This window comes from Choloepus didactylus, chromosome 19, assembly GCF_015220235.1.
Source record: "Choloepus didactylus isolate mChoDid1 chromosome 19, mChoDid1.pri, whole genome shotgun sequence".
NCBI lineage: Eukaryota > Metazoa > Chordata > Mammalia > Pilosa > Megalonychidae > Choloepus > Choloepus didactylus.
The window spans coordinates 46,348,536-46,373,290 of NC_051325.1; the positions used below are offsets into that span (position 1 = coordinate 46,348,536).

General features: G+C 40.8%; 1 protein-coding gene across 8 annotated transcripts in view; it reads right to left on the reverse strand.

Annotated features, from left to right (window-relative positions):
* PTPRT (protein tyrosine phosphatase receptor type T) overlaps window positions 1–24,755 on the reverse strand; it is a 1,173,155-nt gene that overhangs the window by 348,676 nt on the left and 799,724 nt on the right. For all 8 annotated transcript variants that reach the window (XM_037810913.1, XM_037810912.1, XM_037810909.1 and 5 more), the window contains exon 9: window positions 8,626–8,735. In XM_037810913.1, the coding sequence (XP_037666841.1) occupies window positions 8,626–8,735 (110 nt within the window). The remainder of the gene's footprint in view (window positions 1–8,625; window positions 8,736–24,755) is intronic.

Genomic DNA, 24,755 nt, shown 5'->3' on the forward strand with positions numbered 1-24,755 from the left:
GACAGTAAAGGGGAGAAGCCTCTTGGAGGTGGAGAATGGGAAGGAACCAGCTGTGCGGAGGATAAAGTGAAGAGGGTCACAGGCAGAAGGAACGACATTCACAAAGTATGTGGGCTGGAAAGATCTGGGTGAGCTTCAGAAAATGCTAGAAAGCCGGGGGGCAGTAAGCAAACAATGGAAGAAGGGTGGAGATGAAGTTAGAGGCAGGCAGGAGCCAGGCCCCTCTGGTATCCTGAAACTAAGATGAAGCTGGAGCAGAGAAGTAACATGATAAGATTTACTGATGAAGTTGCTGCTGTGTGGAGAAAGGGGATGGGGGCCGGGAGTCAATTAAGAGGGCTCAGGCCAGGGCGTGATGGAGGTGGAGCTATTATTTGGTGATAGCTGGGGGGACACAGATAACTCTCAGATTTCTGGCATGAACAATTAAAAAGAAACAAGTGCTTTTATCCTAGCTACCAGGCTGGCTCCAGTTATACCCAATAGCAGCCTGCATTATGTAAATTATATATTCTAATTAATGTTGATCTAGTTTGAATTATGCAAATTCTTGCCTTGGACCATGTTAGTCACTCTCCAGCTGATCCTTTCCCGCCCATGCTACCTCCTGCCCATCTGGACCTCATCGGTTCTTCCCTATTGCTCCTCCATGCTCCAGAATCACAGATATGTCTGGGACAGAGAGCCCAACCAGGCCTTGTGGCCATGCTAAAGGATAGAAGGAGGTATGTGCTCATCCATCATTCTGGGCCTCTCCCTTTGAGAGCCTGCTCAGAAGCTTTTCCACGCAGCCTGTCCCCCTCTCTCCATCAATGTGTGTGTATGCTCCAGTCCCACTTAGAACATGCACCCAGCCTTCTCACGCTATGCTCTGATGGAATGTTGATTCATGGGACTTGTTCCAGTTTGCTGAAGCTGCTGTTATGCAAAATACCAGAAATGGATTGTCTTTTATAAAGGGGATTATTAGATTACAAATTTATAGTTCTAAGGCCATACAAGTGTCCAAACTAAGGCGTTAACCAGAGGACACCGTCACTAAAGAAAGGTTGATGGCATCTGGAACACCTGTCAGCTGGGAAGCATGTGGCTGGTGTCTGCTGGTCCTTTGTTCCTGGGTTCTAGTTTTGAAATGGCTGTCTCCAAAACGTCTCTGGGCTTCTGTCTCTGTTAGCTTCTCCCAGCTCCTGTGCATCTTCGCTTGTCCTCCCGGGGTGTTTTCTAAGCATCTGGTGGTCCTCTCTTAGCATCTCTGGGGCAAACTCGCTTAGCTTACCATCTCCAAACATCTTCGTGTCCACACATACAAGTGTCTGGGTCTGTGTCAGCTCTTAGATTATCCCAGGGGCAAATTCTGGATTAGATATCTTAGCTTCTTTCCAAAATGTCTCTCTCAGCTTCTCTGCGCTCCTTCTTTCTGTGAGCTCTCTTAAAGTACTCCAGTGAACTAATCACTGGATGGGTGGGGTCGCATCTCCATGGAAATAATTTAACCAAAGTTCTGACCCATAGTTGGGGGGTTACATCTCCATGGAAACATTCAATCAAAAGGTTCCACCCAACAAGACTGGATTAAAAGATCATGGCTCTTCTGGGGTCCGTAACAGTTTGAAACCGGCACAGGGTCCCTGCTCTTTGTTCAGATTGAATCTGACCATCTGTATGCTGGGAAAATACTGACCACCCTCCAACCTATTATACCTCTTAAAGGTGCTCCCACACAGGAATGTTGCCTTGTTTTCATTTAGGCAAAGTCTGTGTTTTATTTAACAGTGAGCGCCAGGCCCCTAGAATAGCTTGCAAGATAAATGTCAATCAACTCCAGCATAATCAAGATACCCATTCCTGCCTCATTAGGGTCTTCTCATTCCCTTTAAGCTTCTCAGATTTATACACTGTAATTAGAAACCTGGTGATTTTGACTGCTAAACAGAAAAGCTTACTGGGAAGCTTCACATGTCTGAATTTTAAATATTTTCACACTTCGTTAACCCAGTTGCTAGTATAACATCTTCTGGTCCAATTTCTTCACACTGCGTGATTTTTATTTTTGGACAGAGATGAGAACAATTAATTGAACTGAAACACATATTGATTACTGTTTTTCATGAACTCTGAACAGCTTGTTCTAAATGATTTTATTGAAGAGTTTTTAGACAACTATTTGGCTGGATTGTTCTCCCTGGTGACCTCATTCAGACTATAAGTGCCTGCCTGCAGTTGTGAGGGTCCATGTTTTTGGTGAGTTGTTGTTCATGGGAGCTGAGTCAGAATGGAAGAGAACACATCCTCCTCCTTCCTGTTCAGGCCCTGGTTGGGGAACCCTGATATCTCATTCAAATGAAGAGCAGGACTCTGGAAGAGTCTCATGCTAAAGGCATGATTTCCATAATGCTGGTGAAAATACTCTGCATGATGGACCCCACTTTATTCCTCAGCTCATTCATTGACCGCAAGGTCTGCAGTGAGCAGAGCTTTCCAGGCCAGCTGATAACCCCTAGCTCTCCCTACTGCTCCCTTGCATAGGATAGTTTTGGTCCTTTCTCAAAAGGCATTGAAGAACATTCCAGACAAAGAGCAAGCCTGTGCCAAGGCGTCAGGGAAATGGTAGACTTGGGATGTTAGAAACAGGAGGAGGCCTTTGTGGCTGCAAGCCATCTATGGAGACATGAGGCATGAGGTGGGCCTGGAGAGGGGTGCAGGGTCCTCAACGTGGAAAAAGCTCATAGATGATGGTGATGCAACAGGTGTCCCAGATGCAATGGGACACTACTATGGTGTAAAGCAAGGGAGTGATGTGGGATGCTATGCACTCTAGAGGGATCACCTGGGCTACTGGGCAGAGAATTGACTGGGGGAATCCAGGGTGCAGGGAGACCAGGTAAGAGACTAGAGCAGAGTTGCCCAGGAGAACAGTTGAGAGAGGTCAGGTATTGGGTGGCCTGGGATGCAGACAGAGGGAGACAGAGACAATATAAATACTGTTGCTTGGGGAAAAATAATCTGAGGCCACAGCTGAGTGAGAGAATGTGCAAGTCAAACCTCCTGGAAAAGAAGTGCCATTAGCAAATCTCTGCATCCCTGGGCCTGTGAAGTGCTATAATTGTGTTAAGAGGCCGGAATATCCCAGAACTGAGGCTTTGGAGGTGGGATGGGTGGGCCCTAATTATGCTCTAACTGCACTCTTACAGCCCTGCAGGAGCAGTATTGTTGGCCCTACTGTGAATATGAGGAAGTTGAGTTTTTTAGTTTTCATAAGTTACCCAAGGTCCCATGGCAAGAAGGTGGAAAAGCTGGGCTTCTAACTCACGTCTGTATGATTCTAAAGCTGTTGTGTATAAACTATATCACATTTATGCCTGCAGTTGAGTTATACCCCAGAAGGGAGGCCAGTTCCATAGAGGTTGGGCACATCTCCTTATCTATAGGACCAGAAATCCAAAGTAGATATAGATTGTGGAGTTCTAGAGTGTTTCTTAGACCAGTGCTTCTCAAACTTGAACGTGCACATAAACTATCTGGGGACCTTGTTAAAAATACAGATTTTGATTCAGTGGAGCTGGACTGGACCTGAGATTCTGCATTCCTGACATGCCCCAGGGGATGCTGCTCCTGCTGGTTTGATGCTGAGGCCTTTACTGTTACCTTTGTTATGGAAGTGGCCCAGGGGTGCAGTCTATTTCCCACTAAAGGGCAAATCCCTGAAGATCTGAGGCCATGCTCTAATTCATCCTTATACTTCTTACCACAGCTGATATCAGGCCGGCTTCAGTGGGGTCTGATAAATAACCTGAGTTCCCACTTCAGTGGACAGGGAGAGAAGTTGTGGCTGCTGCAGAATGAGGCTGTTCTACAGCCCTTGGGTGGCAACAGGGTCAGGGTTAGACTACCATCCCGGAGTCAGGATGGGCCCAGACTTGGACCATTGGTGGCTCCAGGTAGCTCATCATGGTAAGGAGGGTGTCAAAGCTGGGGTTCGCAGCAGGAAAGAGGCAGAAGTGACAAAGCTTTCACATCTTTGGCCTGGATACAAGGCTTCCCAATAAACAGCTTGAGCCCGCATTGCAATGTCAGTAGATGATGGCAATGCCCGTGTCTCCTGGTGTACTTCCCAGATGTCTCTAAGGTGCTTGTGTCCCTATATAGCACATTATCCACACAATAATCAGGGTGCTCTTTTGAGAATGTAAATCTGATTTCTTCATTCCTCTACTTAAAACCCTATCTGAGACTCAATAAAAGTTTCACTCACTAAGTTTATTCTTCAGAAACTTAAATCTTTCAGACAACTCTTATGCCAGCTAAATTCCAAAACCCAGAGGCAGTAGCCTCTTCAAGTACATCAACCAGATGTGTTCCCTGTTCTCATAAAGTCAACACCCCGTATCAACAAGAACAGGTTAGGGTGGTCACTGCCTAGACATCCCTGAAGATTGGGAAAGTGATTGAACTAGAGGAAGGGGTAGCAACAGAGAAGATGGAATTTAACAAAGGATTATGAATGCTGAATCTCTATATAATTTTCTTTTTCTTAGTTGCTAGGGTATTAGAATAGCTAGAAGGAAAGAATTGAAATGTTGGAACTGTAACCCATAGAATCCTTTGAAATTTGTTCTATAGCTGCTTGTCAAATTGTAATTTGAAAGCTATCACTTTTTTGTATATATATTTCACAATAAGTAAATAACTGAAACTATGGTACTGAAACTCATAACAACTTTGGAAATTTCATATATATATAACTACTTGTTAAATCATACTTTGAAAGATAATTTTTTTTGTATATATATTTCACAATAAGGAAATAACTGAAACTGGAGCTATAACCCATAATATTCTTTGAAATTTGTTCTCTAACTACTTGTTAAATTGCACTTGGAAAGTTAGCACTTCTATGTTTATATGTTATATTCTACAATTAAAAAAAAAAAGAAAAAAAAAGACCTTCCAGGGCTTTTCATGCCTCTTTGCCAAGTCTAGGAGCTGTAAGCTGCCCCTGATCCCTGTGGTTACCACATGGTCTCATCACTGTTCTCCAGGTTCCCTGAGCTTCAGCCCCTCTAGCCTCTTTTCTATTCTTCAAACATGCCAAGCTTGTTCCCCCCTCAGGGCCTTTGCAGTAGCTGTTTATCCTTTGTGGCATCATTGCTTTACCTTTGAAGACTCTGGTCACTGGCAAGGTTTAAGTTTCTCTTTTGGTTCTTAACTAGTTGAAGCCTGAAAAGGGACCTGGTGCCTAGACATAGAATGAGACTTTCTCAAAGCCACTCAGATTTTGGGGTCGGGGCAGAATTGTGCAAGGATGGACCCAGAGGTGTGGCTTGGCCTAACGGGGAAGGACATGTCAACTTAACATAGTATTTGGATTTGCCGTGTTTAACAATATTTACATAGTCCTGATAAGAAAAAGGAAAGAAGAAAAGAAAATAGTTTTTTTTGTTTTTGTTTTTTTTTTTTTTTTCAGTTTGACTTTGTGTCCTCCTAGACACAACCTTGGACTTGGCAAACAGTCTCGGCTACCTCTTCAATTTGTGTTATCCTATTTTTCTTTGTAATGAAATTTGCTTTTTTGAGGCCAGAAGGGGGTGATTTGTAATTTATGGATTTCTCTGTAGAAATTACAAGCAGAACCTAATTCTAAAAATCAAATTGGTTTCATTCAATTAAATCTGGAAATTGCCTCATAAATGCATAAGCTGATATAAATGTCTTTAAAAGCAAGGGAGGCAAGGGTCTCCTGCTTACAGCCTGGGGCAGGATTGGGTTGAGCCCAGTGTGCAGCGGACTCCCTCTCTCTTTCCTCAGGATGACATGCTCTCCTGTCAACTGCTGAAACTTTCTGAAGAGTAGTGTGGTCTAGAGCAGGGCTTCTCAAACTTTAGTTCCCATGTGAATCATCTGGGATCTTGTTAAAATGTACATTCCCATTCAGTAGGTCTGGAGTGGAGCCTGGGATGCTGCATTTCTAACCAGCTCCCAGGGGATACTGATGTTTCTGGTCTGGGGACTGCACTGAGTTAGGAACAAGGGGCGAGACAACATCAACTGAATTCAGGAGACATGAATTTGTCACCTTGGCTATATGACTTTGTTCTTTTCACTACATCTCTCTGGTCTCAACTTTCTCATTTTTATGTAATGATAAGAGCTAATACTTATTATATTGTTTATAGATATCAAATGCTGTTTTAAGCATGTATTTAATTTTAGCTTCACAGAAAACTGACAAGACAAATTCTAGTATTATCCTGATTTTTCAGATGGGAAACCTAAGTTTCTGAGAGGTTACCTGATAAACCTACCCAAGACTGTGCAAGTAAGTAGTCAGTCTAGGGTTCATATCTAGGCTGTCTGGCCCTCAAATCAACAATTACCTACTTGGGCCTCACTATCATGTTTATGTTCAAAGTACAGTGACCTAAGCCCACCGCCTCCCTAGTTCCCTTCACAACATCTCCACCTTCTCCCCCCCACCCCCAAATTTTGGCATATTCCCAAAAGGTAGCCTCAAATGCTTACAAATAAGCCAGCCCATTGCCATCTTCTGGCTCTAGACCTTTGTAACTATAGCTGCATAGCACTCAAGAAGCTTCTTGAAGGTGGCTCATCGCAGCTGTTTCCAGTGAAGTCCATCATGGGAATGCCAACATCCTTGCATCTGGTCTTTGAAAAGCCACAAAGCCCTGAGTTCACACAGATATAAGGAGGAGGGCATGTTCTCCCAGTCTGGACCCAGCTTTGCACCTACAGCTCCAGAGAAACTGCTATAGAATTCTGCCTCATTGTTGGGGAGCTATGCTTGGGTTATTGAGACAAGGCCTTTTCTGAAGGTGGTTTCCCAAGTGCTGTGTGCATGCTGGTTAGTCTTCTCCTCTCTCTGAGAGCCACCCAGGTCTCTCCAGAGAAGTTCAGGGTCCAACGGGTTAGTCTTCAGTACTTCTCCCTCATCAAGTACACCTTGACTTTCCTTCCCAGAGCTCACCCTCCCTTATGGGGGGTTATTCTTCCCCAAGTCCACTCTTGAGAGGTTTAAGTTTCTTCATGAGCACTCATTGGCTTATGCTCCCCACCCCATGTGCTCAAACTGAATGTCTTACTCACAATTGTGTCTGCACCCTTGTTCTCCCTCCATCTCTTTCTTCTTATCATGAAATAGCAATAAAGGATTTTGCAGCCCAGCCCAGTGCATAATCCTATTAGGGGAAAAATGTAATGCTCCTAAAACAAAAGTCTGTGCAGAGAGATGACTACCGCCTTCCATATGCTCATCTGGAGAACTGTGCCAAGCTCCCTGCAGTTTCCAAAATGGACATGTTAGATAGCTCTTTCTGAGGCATGCTTGGGTTAGTGAGACAAGGCCTTTTCTGAAGGTGTTTTCCCAAGTGCCGTGTGCATGCTGGTTAGTCTTCTCCTCTCTCTGAGAGCCACCCAGGTCTCTCCAGAGAGGTTCTGGGTCCAACAGGTTAGTCTTCAGTTCTTCTCCCTCATCAAGTACACCTTGACTTTCCTTCCCAGAGCTCACCCTCCCTTGGGGTTATTCTTCCCCAAGTCCACTCTTGAGAGGTTTAAGTTTCTTCATAAGCACTCATTGCCTTATGCTCCCCACCCCATGTGCCTGTAGCACGTGTTTCAGCCTGGGATGCTTATGACTTTTCTCTCCTTGGACTCCCTACAGCAACCCTGAAGCAGCAATTACCACCTTCATTTTACAGATGAGGCAACTGAGGCTTGGGGAGAGGAGGAACCTGCAAAAGATCACTTGAGACTATTGTAGAGCAGGATACGAGGCTACACTTTTCCAGCTTCAGCATCCAGGCCCTTTCTTTCTCATGGCTGTGTTTTTCTGTTCGTATCCTATATTGCAATCTCATGGTGTCTCAGAAGATAAAGGTTGGGGAGATGGTCATCTTGTCACCTCCCCATACTTGAATCTTAGCTCTCTAAGCCTGCTTATTAGAATTTTGTGTTTTTTACAATGGTCTTCTATAGAGTTTGTTCTGGATCTGTAAGTTTTCAGAAAGCCACGTTGTGTTGGCTTGAGAGGTACATTGCTGACTGAGGATGCTCTGCTCCATCTCTGACATGACAAGATCTTGCTAATGCTTAGGGGTGGGTTGGGCCTTGGACGCATCACCTGAGATGACAAAATATTCCTTGGCCACAGAGCAATTTAAAGCTCAAGAACCCTGTACCCTAGGGTAGAGAATGGTATTGAGATTCTTTTCAAAGCCTAGGGACTGATGTGGGTGGAGCAGGCAGTACATGAGCATCAGTTTCCCAGATGAATTATAACAACTCTTTCCCAGGCCTGGCTCTCTCTGCTATACCAGGACAATCTAACTCCCTGAGTTCTGACTCCTTTGCTAAAGAGATCAATAACCACCATAATCACCTAAATGCATGGTGTGTCCAGAGTTCTTTGTTTTGGGGAATATCAGCACAGCATGACTGCATGTTCTTGTGTTTTCTTTCCATTGTATGGTTAGAAGCCTCTTGGGAAGTTGTCTCACTCACCATTAAACTCGCCAGGAGCTGCTACACAGTAGATATTCATCAACCTTAGGCTGAAGTGAGTTGAATAAATTCAAGCTAAGCCAATTAATGCAGTGAAAGGGGCATCCTTACCTCATAGAGCGTGATGACCCCATTGGTCTCATTGGGAGGTTTCCACTGGATGTAGATCTTCTCTTCAAAGGGTCCCCCTTGGATGGATTCTAGAGGAACAGCTCCTGGAACTACATAAGGAAAAGGTGATAAATTTGACGTCACTGTCCATCTCACTTCTCCAGCCCTGTTGCCCTAAAACAGGTGCCTGTAAAGGGTCAAGATAGCATATATTTCAGGCTTTGTGGACCATATGGTCTCTGTCCCAACTATTTAACTCTGCCCTTGGAGCACAGAAGGAGCCATAAACAATACATAAATTAGTGGGCATGGCTGTGTGCCAGTAAGAGTTGATTCCCAAAACCAGGCTGCAGTTTGATGACCCTGTCCTGGAAGGCAGAGAGCATCTCATCTGCAGATGTCTATTCCTGGACTACTTCTGATCAGGGCAGGGAAGACAACAGATCACAACCCTACCAACAGATGGGAATCTGGATTAGGCCTGTATTTTAGGATTGTTTCTAGGGAATACAAAGTGAGTTTCCTTAGCCCTCTGGGTACTATGGTTTTCCTAACCCTGTCAAGTTTCCCCAGTTCTAGAAAGTACTTCCTCGGTTTCCTGACTAATTCTTGAACACAATAGGAACTATGTGCCTTTAAACCCCAATGCACTTAAATTAAGCCTGTCTGGCTCCAAGGAGACAGCTTGCTGTCATTCCAGTGTGTGTCTGGTGCCTGGCACGTGGTGTGTGCTTAATAACTATTTGCTGTTTGGATGAATAGGTGAATGCGTGATCTATGCCAGCATTCTGTCCTAATGAGCATGGCCTTTCCCGGGGCTGCTTTTGTAGCCAGGTCAGTCTTCCTGCTAGCATCTTCTGCTGGAATCCACCATCATTACAACAGCCTGGAAGATGCTGAACCATAAAATGTCCCCAAATTTCCAGTTAAAACCCCCTGGGGAATTATGATTCATGTAAATCATTACTGGGCCTATTTATATTTTTGGCATTATAAAAGCAGGCACTTTTACTAAGCACTTACTCTTTGATCAGAATTTTACATACATTATTTCATTTAAGCCACAAAATGGCTCTGTTTGGGATGTACTATCTTCTTTGTGCTGATAAGGGAACTGAGGCTGAGAGAATTAAACAGCTTGCTCAAGGTCATACAGCTCTTATGTTGTAAAAGGGGAACTGAACACCTGTCTGTGAGCTTCAAAGCATATACACTTAATCACCATGCTATGCCTCTCTAGATATAGCTGTGGCCATATGTTGCAATCAGTTCACTATTGTTAAATTAAAATATATTTAGTTTTTCTCATTATGGACATGATATACAGAACTTGTTGAATATTAAGAATATATAAAAAGTTTAAAATAAGAAACAAAATTACTCATAATCCCTGTACCCAAAGATATTTTTCCAGAATTTTTATGCCTATGCATGTCTGTTTTTTATTTTTGAAAACTTAACTCATACTCTACATAGTCTGTTGAGACCTTCCTTTATCCCTAAACAAATTTCAGGCTTTTGATTTTTTAATCCTTGAATGTTCTTTGGGGCCATGTATTTTAATAGATGCCTAAAGGGGGATGTGCTTTGTTATAATCACCAGTCCTTTATTATTGGGCATTAAAGTTTATTTGAATTTTTCATGATTACAAGTAATACTGCGGACAGAATCCTTGTAAATAAGTATTTGCATGCAACTCTATTGATATCACTAAGATAAATTCCTAGAAATCAACTTACTGGGCCAAAGAAGAGGAACTATTACTTTTAAGACTTAAGACACATGTTGATAAATTGCCTCCTGGAAAGTATGCACCATTCTGGGCTCTCCAACATAAGACTATGCCTACTCCCAGTCCTTGCCAACACATAAAAAACTGTGTGTGTGTGTGTGTGTGTGTATTTCTTCTAGAATACTGGAGAGGGCAATCTTCCAGTTTAATTGGCCATTTGCATTGATTCTCTTTTGAACATGCTCTCTACACCCTGTGCTCTTTCCCTGTGCTTCACTTCTGTTCATCTTTGCCTTATGGGCTTGTAGCTGTAATCTGTTTTTAAGGGCATAAGCCTTGTTGCACAGGCTGCAAATATTTTTGCTAGTTTTTCATTAGCATTTTTAATCTTTTAGGTATGTAGATTCTTTTAAGTAGTCAGATCTTTTAATGTTTTCTATTATCCATTCATCCTTTCCACAAATATTCATTGAGTACTTTCTATGATCAAAGAACTGTGATGGACACTAGAGATACCCTAGCAAAAAAAAGCATGATGTAGCTGGATTCTTGTTAAAGCTTGCATTCTGGAAAGGGAGACAGACTTTGAATAACTAATTATACCCATAATTAACTTGTTAAAGTTATCAGGGTTCTGAGGTAGAATACAAGGTACCAGGAAAATCTAGTCTAGCAAGTCAGGATGTGAAGTGGCAAATAAGATAGTGTCAACAGATAACTAGAAGGTACTAGGGAAAAAGCAGGGAGAGGGTGTTGAAATATGTGCATAGCTTCATAAGGTTAAGAGTGGAGGAAGAAAAACCAATTAGGAGGCTGCTGCAATCATCCTGGAGAGAGGATGGTAGCCTGATCGCAGGGTGATGGCAGTGGAGAAGAGGAGTGGATGAGTGAGAGACCCGGAGATGCTAAACCAACATGACATGGTGGTGATAAGTAAGAGTGAAAGAGATCGAAGATGTCAAGGAGGACTCCAGCTCTTCTCTTTTGTACAACTCGGGGGATCAGAGTGTTGCTCACGGAGAAGGGGACTTAGAGGCTGACTGGCTTTGGAGAGGAAGCTGGTGAGTTCAGTTTTTGTCATACTCCATTTGAGGTGTATGTCACACATCCTATCCAGGTGATCTCAAATAGTAATTGGATACATGTGACTAGGGCCAATGTTTGGAAACTGAAACCAGGCACGGGGAATAGATCTTGTAGGAGAGGGTAGGGAAGAAGAAAAACAAACCAGGTCCAGGGCTAAGATCAGAGGAACCCTAATCTTAACAATTAGGAGGCAAAAAAAAAAAGCCTGGGAGATCAGGAGGCAGTGTTCAGAAAGGCAATGGGAAAACCAGAGGAAGGGGAGCTGTCATTCTAGCTGCCAAGGGAGGAGAGAGATTCAAGATGGGGCAGGTTAACAAAGCGACAGATATGACTGAGAAGTCAAGTCAGAGGCAGCCGTAAAAACTGCCCACTGAACTGAGGGTCTTGAAGGAAACCCGTGAGGTGAGCAATAGTGGTGTGGGAGAACCTTATTGCCATCCCAGAGCAGTTTGAGAAGAGAATGGAAGGTGAGGGACTTGCTGAGACAAGTTAATAATTTTGTCTGTAAAGGGGAGGAAAATGGAAGGAAGTAGCCGGAAGGCAACACAGAGCCAAGGTAAGGACAGAATGTATGACAGGTTTGAAGACAAGGAGGGAAAAAGTAAAGAAGAGGTAAGAGGTGGGGGATTGGGAAAGACGGTGTGTGTGTGTGTTTTAACTGACAGGGGCATAGTCTTGAGAAGGCAGGGGCTAGAGTGGGTGGAGAGAAGGCATCTTTCCCTCTCTGAGATAAGAGGAAGAAAATGTGCAGATTACGCCAAGTTGCAGCTTTAGAGGGGCGAGTTGATGTGGGTCTATTTTCTTGAAGTGAGATAAAACCAGTGACCAAAATTTCAGTGGAGGAGTTGTAGTAATTTGGGGAGAGTAGAGAACTTCTAATCGTGGAGAAGTAAAAAGTGAGCTAACTAGAGAGACTCAGAAGCTACTCATTAAGGATGGTCTGTCTGATGAGGGCCTGACCCCAAACATGGAGCTGGTAGCTCTAGACCAGCTAGTCTTCCCCTTTAATTCCACATTTAGAGCACCCCCCCTTTCTCACCTCCAGATGAGAATAATAGTCACCTGCATTTTATTTGTTTTGATTTATTCCAATCTTTGTCTTTTTACATTTGATACTTTGATCCATTTGGAATTTATTTTGCATATTATACAAAGTAGAAGTCTAACTGCAAATGTTTATTTTCTTAAGACAATTGACTGGTCAAAACTTCCCACAGTGATTTAATATGGCATTTTACCACCATATTACTAAATTATTTGCTATCTTGGTATATTTTGGGCTTTCTATTTCATTTCATTGAGACTTCAGCTTCTATTCCAATAGAATCCCTCTGTTATATTTATATAACACATTTTAATGTGTGGTAGAACAAGTCCTTCTCTTTCACTCTTCTTCTTTTGCAAAGATTTCTAGGCTGTCACCACCCATTTATCCTTCCAGAAGAATTTTGGAATAGTTTTATACAACTTCAGAAATGTTTTATCAGAATTTTCACTGCAGTTGCATTGTTGGGGTAAATGAACATCTTTTTATAACAATGAGTCTTCCTTCCCAGAATTATTGTATAAGTCTTCAATTATTGTTTTTTTATGTCCCTCAGTTAAAATATTTTAAAAAAACATCTTAGTAACTTTATCCCTAGGACTTTATTACTTTTGTTGATATTTTTGCATTATATATTGTCTTGTATGGCATGTAAAGATTAAAGTACATGAAATATATGTACAGTTTTAAGAATGATGTCATGTACATACATGTACCCACTCTCCAGCCTAAGAAATAAAACATTACCATTGAAGCACCCTATGTGCCTTTCATTATTGGTTTATTCTCCCTCATTTAAAGCAAAATTCTGAATTTTTTATTAATCTATCCTGAGTTTTATATCTTTATTCTTATTTATAATTATAAATATGTGGATATATCCCAAGGGAATATATCATTTAGTTTTTCCTGGTTTTCTTTATATATACATGGAATTGAGCAAGTGAACTGTATGAATTTTGCATTTGTCACTCAACATTGTTTTGAGATTCACCTATGTTGATGCATATAGTTCTATTTCATCCATTTTTATTTTGTGACTATAATAAGTAAATAGTCTTATTTATTTCACCATTCCATTATAGATGGACATTAGAATTTCAAGTTGAGGCTATCAATGAGCACTGTTCTGTGAATATTTTTGTACATTATCTTGAGCATACACAATATTTCATTCAAGTATTCCTAGGAATAGGTGAGGCAGACTGAAGGGTATACCTGTCTTCAGCTTTACTGAATAATATCATTGTTTTCCAAAGTGGTAGTGGTAGTATTTATATACCCCATTCATGTTCTGAAAGTCCGTGTTTCTCTACATCCTCACAAACACTTGGTGTTAACAGACTTCTAAATTCTAGACCACCTGGTAAATGTAAACTGATATTTTGTTGAGGTTTTATTTGCATTTGCCTATTTACTAAAGCAGCTGAACATCTCTTAACGTTTATTGGAATTCATAGACATTTTCTTACTGATTTGAGGAGGTTCTTCGTATATTCTTATTACTGATCTTTTATTGGCTCTATGAGTTATAAAACCTCATGTGTTACACAACTCTTCTCTTGATTTGTCCTCCTTTGGATAAAGATCAATTCTTAATTTTAACATAGTCAAATTTGTCAGAGTTTTTATTTTTTTGTGGGCAGAGAGAGACAGACTTAGTAGTAGACACTGTTGGTGCCCCAACCATATCCTACCTACTTCTGAAACTATCTCAAACACTGAAGCTCAGGGGTGATGATGGGATGATGATGATTTCCAACCCCTTGTACACTGATACTATTACACTATTTCAATAAAAATTAATTACTAGGAAAGCAAAACTTTAAAAAATGCAAAATACAAGCATTTCCTTTAAAAATATTTACTGTCTATTTCTGTACTTATCTTGTCATGGATCAGAAATAGAGTTCATGATTTTGTCCTGGTCCACAGACAATGGTTTGAGTGACACTGTTCTAATCCCAGTTAGGCACGAAGTAATTTGTTTGATTACACACCTTGCTTTGCCTTCCTCCTACCCATCTCACTTCCTTCTCTCTTACCTGTATGTCTTGGGATCATCTACTAAATAAACTACTTGCAGTTGAATCCTTATCTCAGGGACTGCTTCTGAATGAACCCAAACACGAGAGTCTTATTTAGGAAATACTTTCCATACCCTGAGGTCACAAGAATATTTTCTTAAATTTTTTTTTGAAGCTTTAAATTTATGCCTTTTAATAAATGTCTTCAACCCATCTGCAGTTGTGTTTTCATGTACAGTGTGAGGTAGGGATCCAATCTCAATTCTTCCTCTCATATAAATGTACCAATTATTGGGGGAAAAATGCTTTTGATTACTCAATTGATCTGCCACGTTACCTTTGCCTTTTACCACACTTCCACGTATGTGGTTCTCTTGTACGTATCTAGGTTCTCTCATTTTCATTTTTTCTATTAGACTATCTCTGTGTCAATACTATACCTTCTAAAAATTAACAGATTTATAAGTCATGATATCTGGTACAGTAAGATCTGTAACTTTGTATTTCATGTTCAGGACTGTCTCAGCTATTCTTGTCTTTTAATCTTGTATATACATTTTAGGAACAGCTTGCAAATTTTCAAAAAAAGTATATTGGAATTGCATGAGTTAGAGAGCAACTGGGAGAAAATTTGTATTTATAATACTATGTCTTCCCATCCATAAACATAGTCTGTCTTGTATTTAGGTCTTCTTTGCCTTTCAGTGCTTTACACATGTATATCTTGAAATCTTTTGTTAGATTTATTCCTAATATCTTGTTTTTTATTGCTAATGTAAATGGTATCTTAAGATACAACATACTTGTTAGGTGAATAGAAATGCAGTTGACATTTTAATGCTGACTTCTTTGGCAATCATGCTTTATTCTCTTATTAATTCTAATAATTTGCATGCAGATTTCTTTGGGTTAGCTGTGTAGATAATTGTAGCATCTGCAGTTAATAATAGTTTTGTTGTTTCCCAATCTTTTAACTCTTTATTTTATTTTCTTGTCTTCAAATAGGGCTACCAATACAATATTTAATGGAAATAATTCTAAGTATCTGTATTTTAAAGATCATATTTTATTTCATCCTTGAGTATGGCATTTCTTTCTTGTAGTTATCCTTTATCAGGTTAAGAAGGTCCTTTTTATTTCTGGTCTACAATCATGGCTGAGCTTTAACTGATGCTTTTTTCTGTATATATTGTAATAATGTATGTTCTTTTTCCTCTCTTAGTGTGTTAATATAGTGAATTACATGAATGGATTTACATTAGTAAATCCAATATTTTCTGAAATCAATTTTTCTGTATTTGGAGACATTGCTGGATTGCATGCTAATATTTTGTTTGGGATATTTCCATCTAATTTTTTTTCTTATGTAAGCCACTTTGGTTTGATATCAAGGTTATACTGGCATCATATAATGAGAAGCAGTATGCCCCCTCTTTTCCCAGCTTCAAAAGTGTATATGTAAGATTAGGATTACCAGTTCCTTGAACATTTGTCTGGTATTATCTTTGTTGGAAAATTTTAAACTATTCTATTTCTCTATTTGTTGTAGAGCTATTTATGGTTTTTTTTTCCTTGTCAGTTTTCTTAATTTATATTTTGTCAAGAATGTGTCCATTTCACTAAACTTTAAATTTATTAGTAAAAATTTGTATAATATCCTCATTTTATCTTTCTGCACCTTTTTGTGAAATAATCATTACACAAACACACAGAGGAAATGTACAAGCTCATTAATTTACTAATAGTCAACTTCATACTCCCCAAAGATTACCACTCTCCTAATAGTGTAGCACTAATGACCCTGCTTTTCTTTATAGGTTTTACTCCTTAAACATACATCCCTAAGCACTATTGTTTTCGGGTGGGCAAGCTTTTTAAACTTTAAATAAATGGAATCTCACAGTGTGTATTATTTTGTACTTGCTTTCTTTTGTACAAATGTTTGTGAGATTCACATTTCATGTGACAGTAGTTCATTCATTTTTTCTGTTGTATTCCATTATTTTTTCATTGTAATGTTGCTGGGTGGTTTATAATTTTCAGTTACTGTGAATAATGCTGTTGGAACATTCTGGGACATGTCACTTGAAGCACATGTACACAAGTTTTATTGGGTATATACCCAATTGTAGAATTACTGGTCCATAAAGGATGAATATTTTCAAATATTAAAAAATAGTGCTGAGCTCTTCCTAAAGATCAATCTGAGAGAAATAATGCCTTTAAAATATCATCATCCATTCCATAAGCATGTCCTGTCGCAGCATTTATTTTGATATTTTTATTGAAAATGCGCATTAATTTTTCTTTAAAGTGTTCTTGTTTCTTGCTTTTTAAGGCACATTTGCTTTGGATTATCATATTAGTCCCCTTTAAGAAGAATGAAAATAGTTTTCCATCTGTCCATTAACCTTTCTTTATGCAACTTCTAAGAGGTGGCCTGTGATGGTCTTAAGTTTGGTGAGTTGAGATGGGTTCTGCTAGTGATTTCCTGAGTCCCTGTTTTAAATAATTGCACCCCAGGGCAAAAGGGAAGCACTTAGATAAGCTCATCCATTACTTGGCCAGATAAGAAGTCTGCCTGCCGTGGGGGCTGGGGAAGGGAGATAACCGGGGGTGGGGGGGTGGGGGGGGGTTGGGGGTGGCGGGGGTGGGTGGGAATCCTCTCTGAAGAGAGATGGCTTTGGTAGTGTTTGCTGGGCAGCCTGAAGCCGGTGGGAGCACTTTGCCTTCCTTTGACTGGAGTGTCTCTTCCCAGTGACAGCTTTTCATTAAATCCCTGTCCTTTCCTTACTTACCATAAGGATCCGCACTTAAAGATATCTACAGTTTTGAGACCTCCCTACCAACCCATTCCCATCTGCCTGCCCACCAGCTCCGTGACCCTCCCTTGCCATCAGCCCTGGTCAGTCAGAGCTTCAGGGTATGAATGCAGCTAGGCTTGGAAGCTCCTTCCTCTTGTGCCCTGGTGAGTGTGAGTGTGAGTGTGTGTGTGTGCGCGTCTTTCCAGTGTAGAGTCACAGGTCAGGCATCACCTTCCTTGGCCCCTGCATTAATTCCTTCTAGTGTATATACAGCATTCTTCTTTAGTATTCGAAGTAGGTTGAAAAGTGTTTTTCTACATGTTTAGGGGAGGACGGAAGGTAGTCCAACAAAGGTGATCAGATAGCCATCTTGAATCAAAAACTGGTATTTTCACACTTGGACCCATAAAGCTGAAGCACTTAGTGACTAAGATAGAGGTAAACTGCCTGGGTTTGAGTCCTGCTCTCACCACTTACTTGCTGTATGACTTTGGGCAAGTTGATTTAACTTTTCTGTGCCTCAGTGTCCTTATTTTTAAATGGGAATAAAAATAATACCTTCTCTATAGGTTGATGAGGGTTTCAATATATTATGTGACGCACTTAGCCAAGTCTGGCACAAAGCAGATCCCTGTGTAAACGTCTGCCCCACCCGCCTTCTGCTCACCCTCCGTTCTCTGAGAACTGCTCTAGTGTGGCCTAGAGATCGCCAGTTTGATTTTTTTTTTTTTTTTTTTTTTTGCAGAGCCAAGTAAGGCTGTTATTATTTGAGGGTGCCCTTGCCATTCTTTCTGAATGGCACTCTATTGCTTAGCATAGAAGCCATATCTTCTCATAGCTTACTGAGGATATTAAATGTCTTTCTACAGTCTTCTTCTGATATCTATGGTAAATAAGTTTTAAATCTATTTTGTCTCTGAGGATTCAGGATTCATTCATTCCATAAAATATTTATTGTGTTCCTATGCTCTACCTGGCACTGTTCTAAGTACTTGGGAAATAGCAGTAAACAAAATGGAGAAAAAATTCTAGATTTGCAGAGTGCATTCTGATAGAAGACAGATAATAAAAGGTATACTGAAACAGGCAGCATCTCAGATGATAAATGCTAAGGAGGTACATGAATCAGGGAAGACAGACATGGAGTGTGGAGCTGGAAGGGTTCCAGCTCTTAACAGAATTGGTCAGGGACGGTCTCCCTGAAAGGTGACATTTGAATAAGAGTCAAAGAAGAAAAGTCCTGTTTATTTGAGGGACCATCATTCTAGTCATGGGGAATGGCAGATGCAAAGGCCCCGAGGCAGGGAAATCCCTGATGTGATTGAGGAACAGCAAGAAAAGGGGACTGCAGTCAAGTAGTGAGGCAAAGGCAGAAGGACAGGAGGTCAGAGAGAAGACCAAAGCCCTGGTCACAAGGGCCTGGTGAGCCATCATCATGACTCGGGCTTTGGGCTCAGTGATGTGAGAAGCCACTGAAGGGTGCTGAGCAGATCACAACTGTGACTTGCCTCGTGGTCATTCTGGCTGCCGTGTTGAGAGCCCCGGGCTGAAGCTGAAGGCCTTGTAGGAGATGCTGCAGTGACCTGGTTGGAGATCAGAGGCTTTGACCAAAGACCTAGCAGTAGAGGCTGTGAGCTGTGGAAACGGTGAAGTTCCTGATATGTTTAGAAGGTTGAGCCGAGAAGATGTGTTGATGAATCAGATGTGGGGTGTGAGCAGGGCTGCCTCTTTGTACAAAGCCAGGGGGGCACCAGTCACAAAGGATACAAGGTAAAGGGTGTTCCCTGGAGTTGTGCAATCCAAGGAACTTGTGGTGCAACAAAAACGAGGCGTTGAGGTGTTTGGCTTGAGCCACTAATAAAGCAGAGTAGCCATTCACAGATGGAGAAGATTGTGGGAAGAATGAGTTTGATGGTTGAGGAATGATCAGAAACTCAGCTTTGGACATGTTTAATATGAGAGGCCTATTAGCGATCCAGGTGGAGAAGTTGAATAGGCAGTTGGATAAATGACTCTGGAAAGCTGGGGAAAGGCATGGCCTGGAGACATCAATTGGGGGAATTATCAGCATATGGATGGCTTTTGAAGGCCAGAAACCAGATGCAGGAGTCAGGGGAATGAGTGTGGATCAAGGGTCCAACTACAGCCTGAAGGCCAAATCCAACCAGCTGCCTGATGTTGTAAATAAAATTTTATTGGAACACTGCCATGCCCATTGGTTAGTATATTATTCCTGTCTGCTTTTGTCCTTTAACGGTAGAGTTGAGTAGGCTGCCACAGAGAGAGCCTGGTCTGCAAAGCCTGTTGTGGCCAGTAAGGGCCATTAAAAGACCAAGGAGGAGAAGCCACTGAGGTAGGAGAAAACCTGAATTGTGGAGTGTTCTGAAGGCCAAGTGCAAACATTGTTTTAAGGAGGAATTGATAACTAGCAGTGTCAAAGACTGTCAGTTGGTTAAGTAGCAAGACCTAACTCTGAGGGCTAACAACTGGATTCAGCAGTGGGAAGGTCATGAGTGACTTTCAAAGTACTGTTTTGGTGGGATGGTAGGGATCAGAGTTGCTTTGGTTGAGTGGGTTCAGGAGAGACTAGGAGGGAAAAAATGTATGTATAGAGTAGACAGTAGTTGGAGGAGAAAGTAGGGCTAGGTGGCTTATTTATTTATAGATGAGAGAAATACAGATTGTGTGCAAAGTGAAAAAATGTTCTGTCATAGAGGAGAAATTTGTTGTAGGGTAGAAGAAACAATTGCTAGAGCAATGTCCTTGAATAAGGAAAAGGAAATAGGATTTGGCGCATTAAGTAGCGAGATTGGCCTTAATTTAGAAAACAAATTGCTCAACCATAGAAACAGGAGGGAAGGCAGGGTATGTGGACGCAATTGAGGGTGATGAGGGCTTGAGGAAGTCTCTTCTTTGAATGACTTCATGTTTTTTGGTGAAACAGACAACAAGGTTGTCAACCGAGTGTGAGAAGAGGGTGAAAGTGCTGGAGGCCTGAAAACAGGGAAAAAATATTCTCCAGGAGAGTAGGGGCTGAAAGGGCCAGGGAAATAGCATTATGATGGGGCATCTTTAGGGACCTGCTCTAGTAAATGCTTATGGCTTTAAAGTGAAAGTGGGGCAGCATGGTGGGCTGCAGGTAGCTCCAGAGAGGAAGACCCAGGATAGAGAATGAGATGTGACCCGGGTTGTGATCTTGCCCCTGAGAACATGGAATGAGAGGGGGGCCTGGAGTTGCGGGTATGCAAGGGAGTGGCCAGAATGATTGGCCATGGAATCTCAGGTGGGTGGAGAAGGGGGTGAGGGCCTTGGACAGGTAGCCAGGGCCTGGTGGGGCTGGATTCTGGGAGCTACAGGATTGGAAGGAGTGAGCTGAAACAAGAGGAGAAGTGGTCAGTGAGAGGTTTGAAATTGAAATAACAGAGGTGTTGTAGGATATTTAAAAGTGATCCCTTGCCCATGACTCATAGGAATTGTTCATAGATCCCTTGTTTTTTGCTAGTTACACACTCTTGAATCAAAGCTGACCACTATGTCTGATGTTGGCCACACACCACTTAGCACAATTCTTGGCAGAGAGTAAGTTAAGTGCTTTACATACAGATTTTCATGTACTACACCTTAAAGAGGTTGATGGTATTATCGTCCCTTCTTTACAAATGGGGGCAGTAAAGTGTAAAGAATGCAGGTAAATTCCTGAAGTTGGCATAAAAAAAATAATGAATGAAGCCTGGATATAGCCCAGATCCTTCTGTTTCCAAAGCATTTTCTGAATCACCCCTTTCTTCCATAATGTTGTAGACACATGGGTTCAGCGAGGCTGAAAGGCTGCCTCACCTCCTGTTAGTGGCAAAGCTAGGAAGTCTAAGCCCCAGGCCAAGGCTCTTTCCGCCCCACACATTCCACCATTATTTAGGTCAAGAGATCCTTGTCAATGAAGTAGACTTACCCAGTTTTATCAAATGGAAGTATCTCTTTTGTCTTTACTCTCATTGTGAAAATACTTTTTTTATCTTCTAATTCTGTGTGACTTTCCCCCTCTTTTTCTTTCCAATTCTTTAAAGAATTCACATTTTCCCTTTCCACAATTTCATTTCTTCTGTCTAACAGCACGGAACTTTCCATCCTTTTGACAGAATTCTACAACAAAGGTTAATTACTTTATAATTTCATTCTCTTAAAAAAAGCACACAAAAAACTGTTAATTTTAACTGTGCTTCTTGTCAGTAGGTTCATGTAAATTCACTGTAATTAAACCAGATGTTTTCTTGTGCCTTAAAGTCAGGTGGTAATTTAAGGGAAATTTTCAGTTCAATGTAAAGGGAGGTCAGAATGTTATCGAGGGATGTCCTTCTGTCTCTCCTCTCCTCCTTTCTCTTCTCCTTCCCTCCCCTTCTCTTCTTTCCTGTCCTGTCTTCCGTTTCCCTAATCTAAAAGTGGAGTTAGTGAGGAATTTTGAGGGTAGCTGTGAGAGGTAAGGCAGCAGCCTATAGCACATCACGGAGGCCGTCAAGGTCAACAGAAGTTTCCCTTTCTGCCTGTCTTGTCCAGGCCGTTTTTTTGTTTGTTTGTTTTTTGTTTTTTGCCTCTCCATTCCAGGTACTTATTGGTTAGTTCTTTGTTCCTGTTCATTATAAAGAGTCTCAGAGCCAACTTGAGACAAATTTAAATAAGTTGAGAGTTGTTTAGAGGCCACCAGAGTCTGTGAGTCTTGTGGCAAGAAGGCAGAGAGATTTAGACAATTTCATTCTGCTCATATTTTCTGGTCTTGTTGGTAGAAAAATACTTTTTCCAGATAAATCTTTATATATTAAGATGTCAAATATAGACTTTTAATGGAACTCTACTATGGTATGCTAGTAAATGTTTCACAACTAGCTCCTGGGGGTGGAGAGCTCTAATTTGTTTGCAGATTTTTATGGGGTAAATAATCCCATCATGGCCAATTTCAAGCCATGAACATTATATCACTGAGTTCAGAGGTGGGAAGAGATGTGAATAATTAGCACTAGAAAGCTAGTGCGAGCCGGCTTTGAATCTAGCTAAAACACATTGTACGTAGTCCCGCCTTCTTAAACAATGTACATAAATGGGGCCCTGTGGTATCATGAAAGGGGCATGGACTCTGATGTCAGATATTCAACAAATAGTTAATGAGCACGTACTATGTGCCAGACACTGTTCTTGGTGTTGGGAAAATACAGCTGTGAAACCTCCACCCTCATGAAGCCTACATTCCTGATGGAGGGACAGACAATAAACTAAAAAATAAATACAGCCTTTCAGATGATATATGCTATGGAGAAAAGTAAGTCAAAGAAGAACATTAGGGAAGCTTGGCCAGGTATAGGATTATACATAAAGTGGTCAGGAAAGCCTCACAGGTAAGACTGGGGATCTTTCATTGGCTCTGCTATTTGCTAACTTGGTGGCCTCGGATCTTTCTTCCCTGCAACTTGATCAATAGCATCTACATCACGGTGTTTGGGGATTGACTGTAGGAACATAGAATGTCAGCACAATGCCCAGCTCATAGTAGGCATTCAGAAAACCTAACTGTGTTTCTCTCTACCATTTATGGCATCTCCAGGTCATCTTTGAAACATTGAAAATGTACTGAACTTAAGTGATTCCTGCAGGACTTACTGAGGTGTGCACAGCTCTTTGGCTCTACCTGCTGCCTTGCTGCTCTCGCCATTATACATTTCTTCTCACCTGACTTGTATTCAGGTTTCACTCACCACATTTTGTTGTTAAACGTGTACCTATCTCTAAAAACACAATGCCTCCTTTTAGCTTACTGTGAGCTGAGAAATCAGATGATTAGTCTTGTTAGAAATGTATGTAAAATAGATACTCTTTCCCCAGGGTATGGCAGTCTTCCCTACAATTAAAGGACATGAGCTTTTTAAGCATAATCTATTATATTAGATGAAATAATGTCTTGCATATGATCATATTAAATATCAATGATATTAATATGTGTTCTTATTATAATCAATTATATTTTATATAATCGTATATTATATGGGAGTTTAAATTTCCTTCGTGTAAACAGGGATGACAGTAATGGTTGATCTTTCAGCTTTGGCATTAAGGTTAAATGAGTCTACATAGCTGGTACAAATGCAAAATGATACAGATGTTAAGGAAGGATATTTTCCAACTTTTATCAAACTGCATAGGCATTTACCCTTTGACCCCAATAATCCCATTTTTAGGAATTTATCCTGAAGATGTATCTCCACAAATACTAAGTAACATGATGCATAAAGTATTCATTGCAGTATTTGCAATAGCAAATACTGGAATTAGCCTATGTGTTCATAGGACACTGGTTGAATAATCTATGGTACATCCACATGCTCAAGTATCAGGCAACTGTAAAAAAGAATGAAGATGATCTCCACAGACTATGGAGTAATCTCCAAGATGTATTCAAACAAAGAAAACAAGATATAAAGTGCGTGAGTGTGTACATAAAACTACTTTATCAAAAAAAGAAATAAGAATATTATTTCCTATTTGAAAATGTACTATAGGAAAGATAACTCTGAAATGAATGAAAAATGGTTACCTATCAAGGTGTGGATAGGAACAGAGTGAAGGAGATAGGTAGGGATGGTGGCAATATTTCTCTGGATGTACCTTTTTATATAGTTTTGACTTTTGAACCATAAAACTGTTTTACCTATTTAAAAACAGTGAAATTCAATAAAAAGAAAAGGATGGGGTGGGGGAGGCAAGCCCTAAAATAGAAGCAAATGAATCTAATTGGATAACAAATTGATACTGTAACCATACAGAGAAAAGAAGTAAATTCTGTAATTTTTGAATACAGGATAGGGACTATATACCCTCAGTAAGACAGAGTCTAAGGACAGAAAAAAAACTGAAAAGAAGTCTTTAACCTAATCTACTAGCTTTATTGCTTGTGGTGTAGTTCTGAAACTATTTTGTGAGTATTGTACGATGGAGCAAATTAAAAAAAAAAAAATATGTGGGTGAGAACCAGAGTTCTCACTGTGGGAGAGGGGAGGGATATGTATGGAATGAAGGAAAGTGCACAAGAATCCTGAGGTGTTGGGTTTGAATCAGTATGAGCTCCTGATTTAAACCAGATAAATTATATCCCCAGCTCCACCTACTTAAAGACCCTAGAGGCAACAAGGCCCCAATGGGCACACCTGAGATGTTTATCTTAGTGCCAAAATACCATTCCTTCCGGAAAGCAATCAAAATCCCTAGGCTGGAGCAGGAACATTACAAGGACAGTCTGAAATATTTTTTTATGCCAGAAAGCAAGGAAGACTAGGATGTATCAAAAGGACCTAGGAGCCGGCTTGAAGGGACTCCCACTGGCTATATTGGGGACAATTTTAGCATCAAAAAGAATATTGATAGTAATGGATTTTATTACACTGAATAAAAAAAA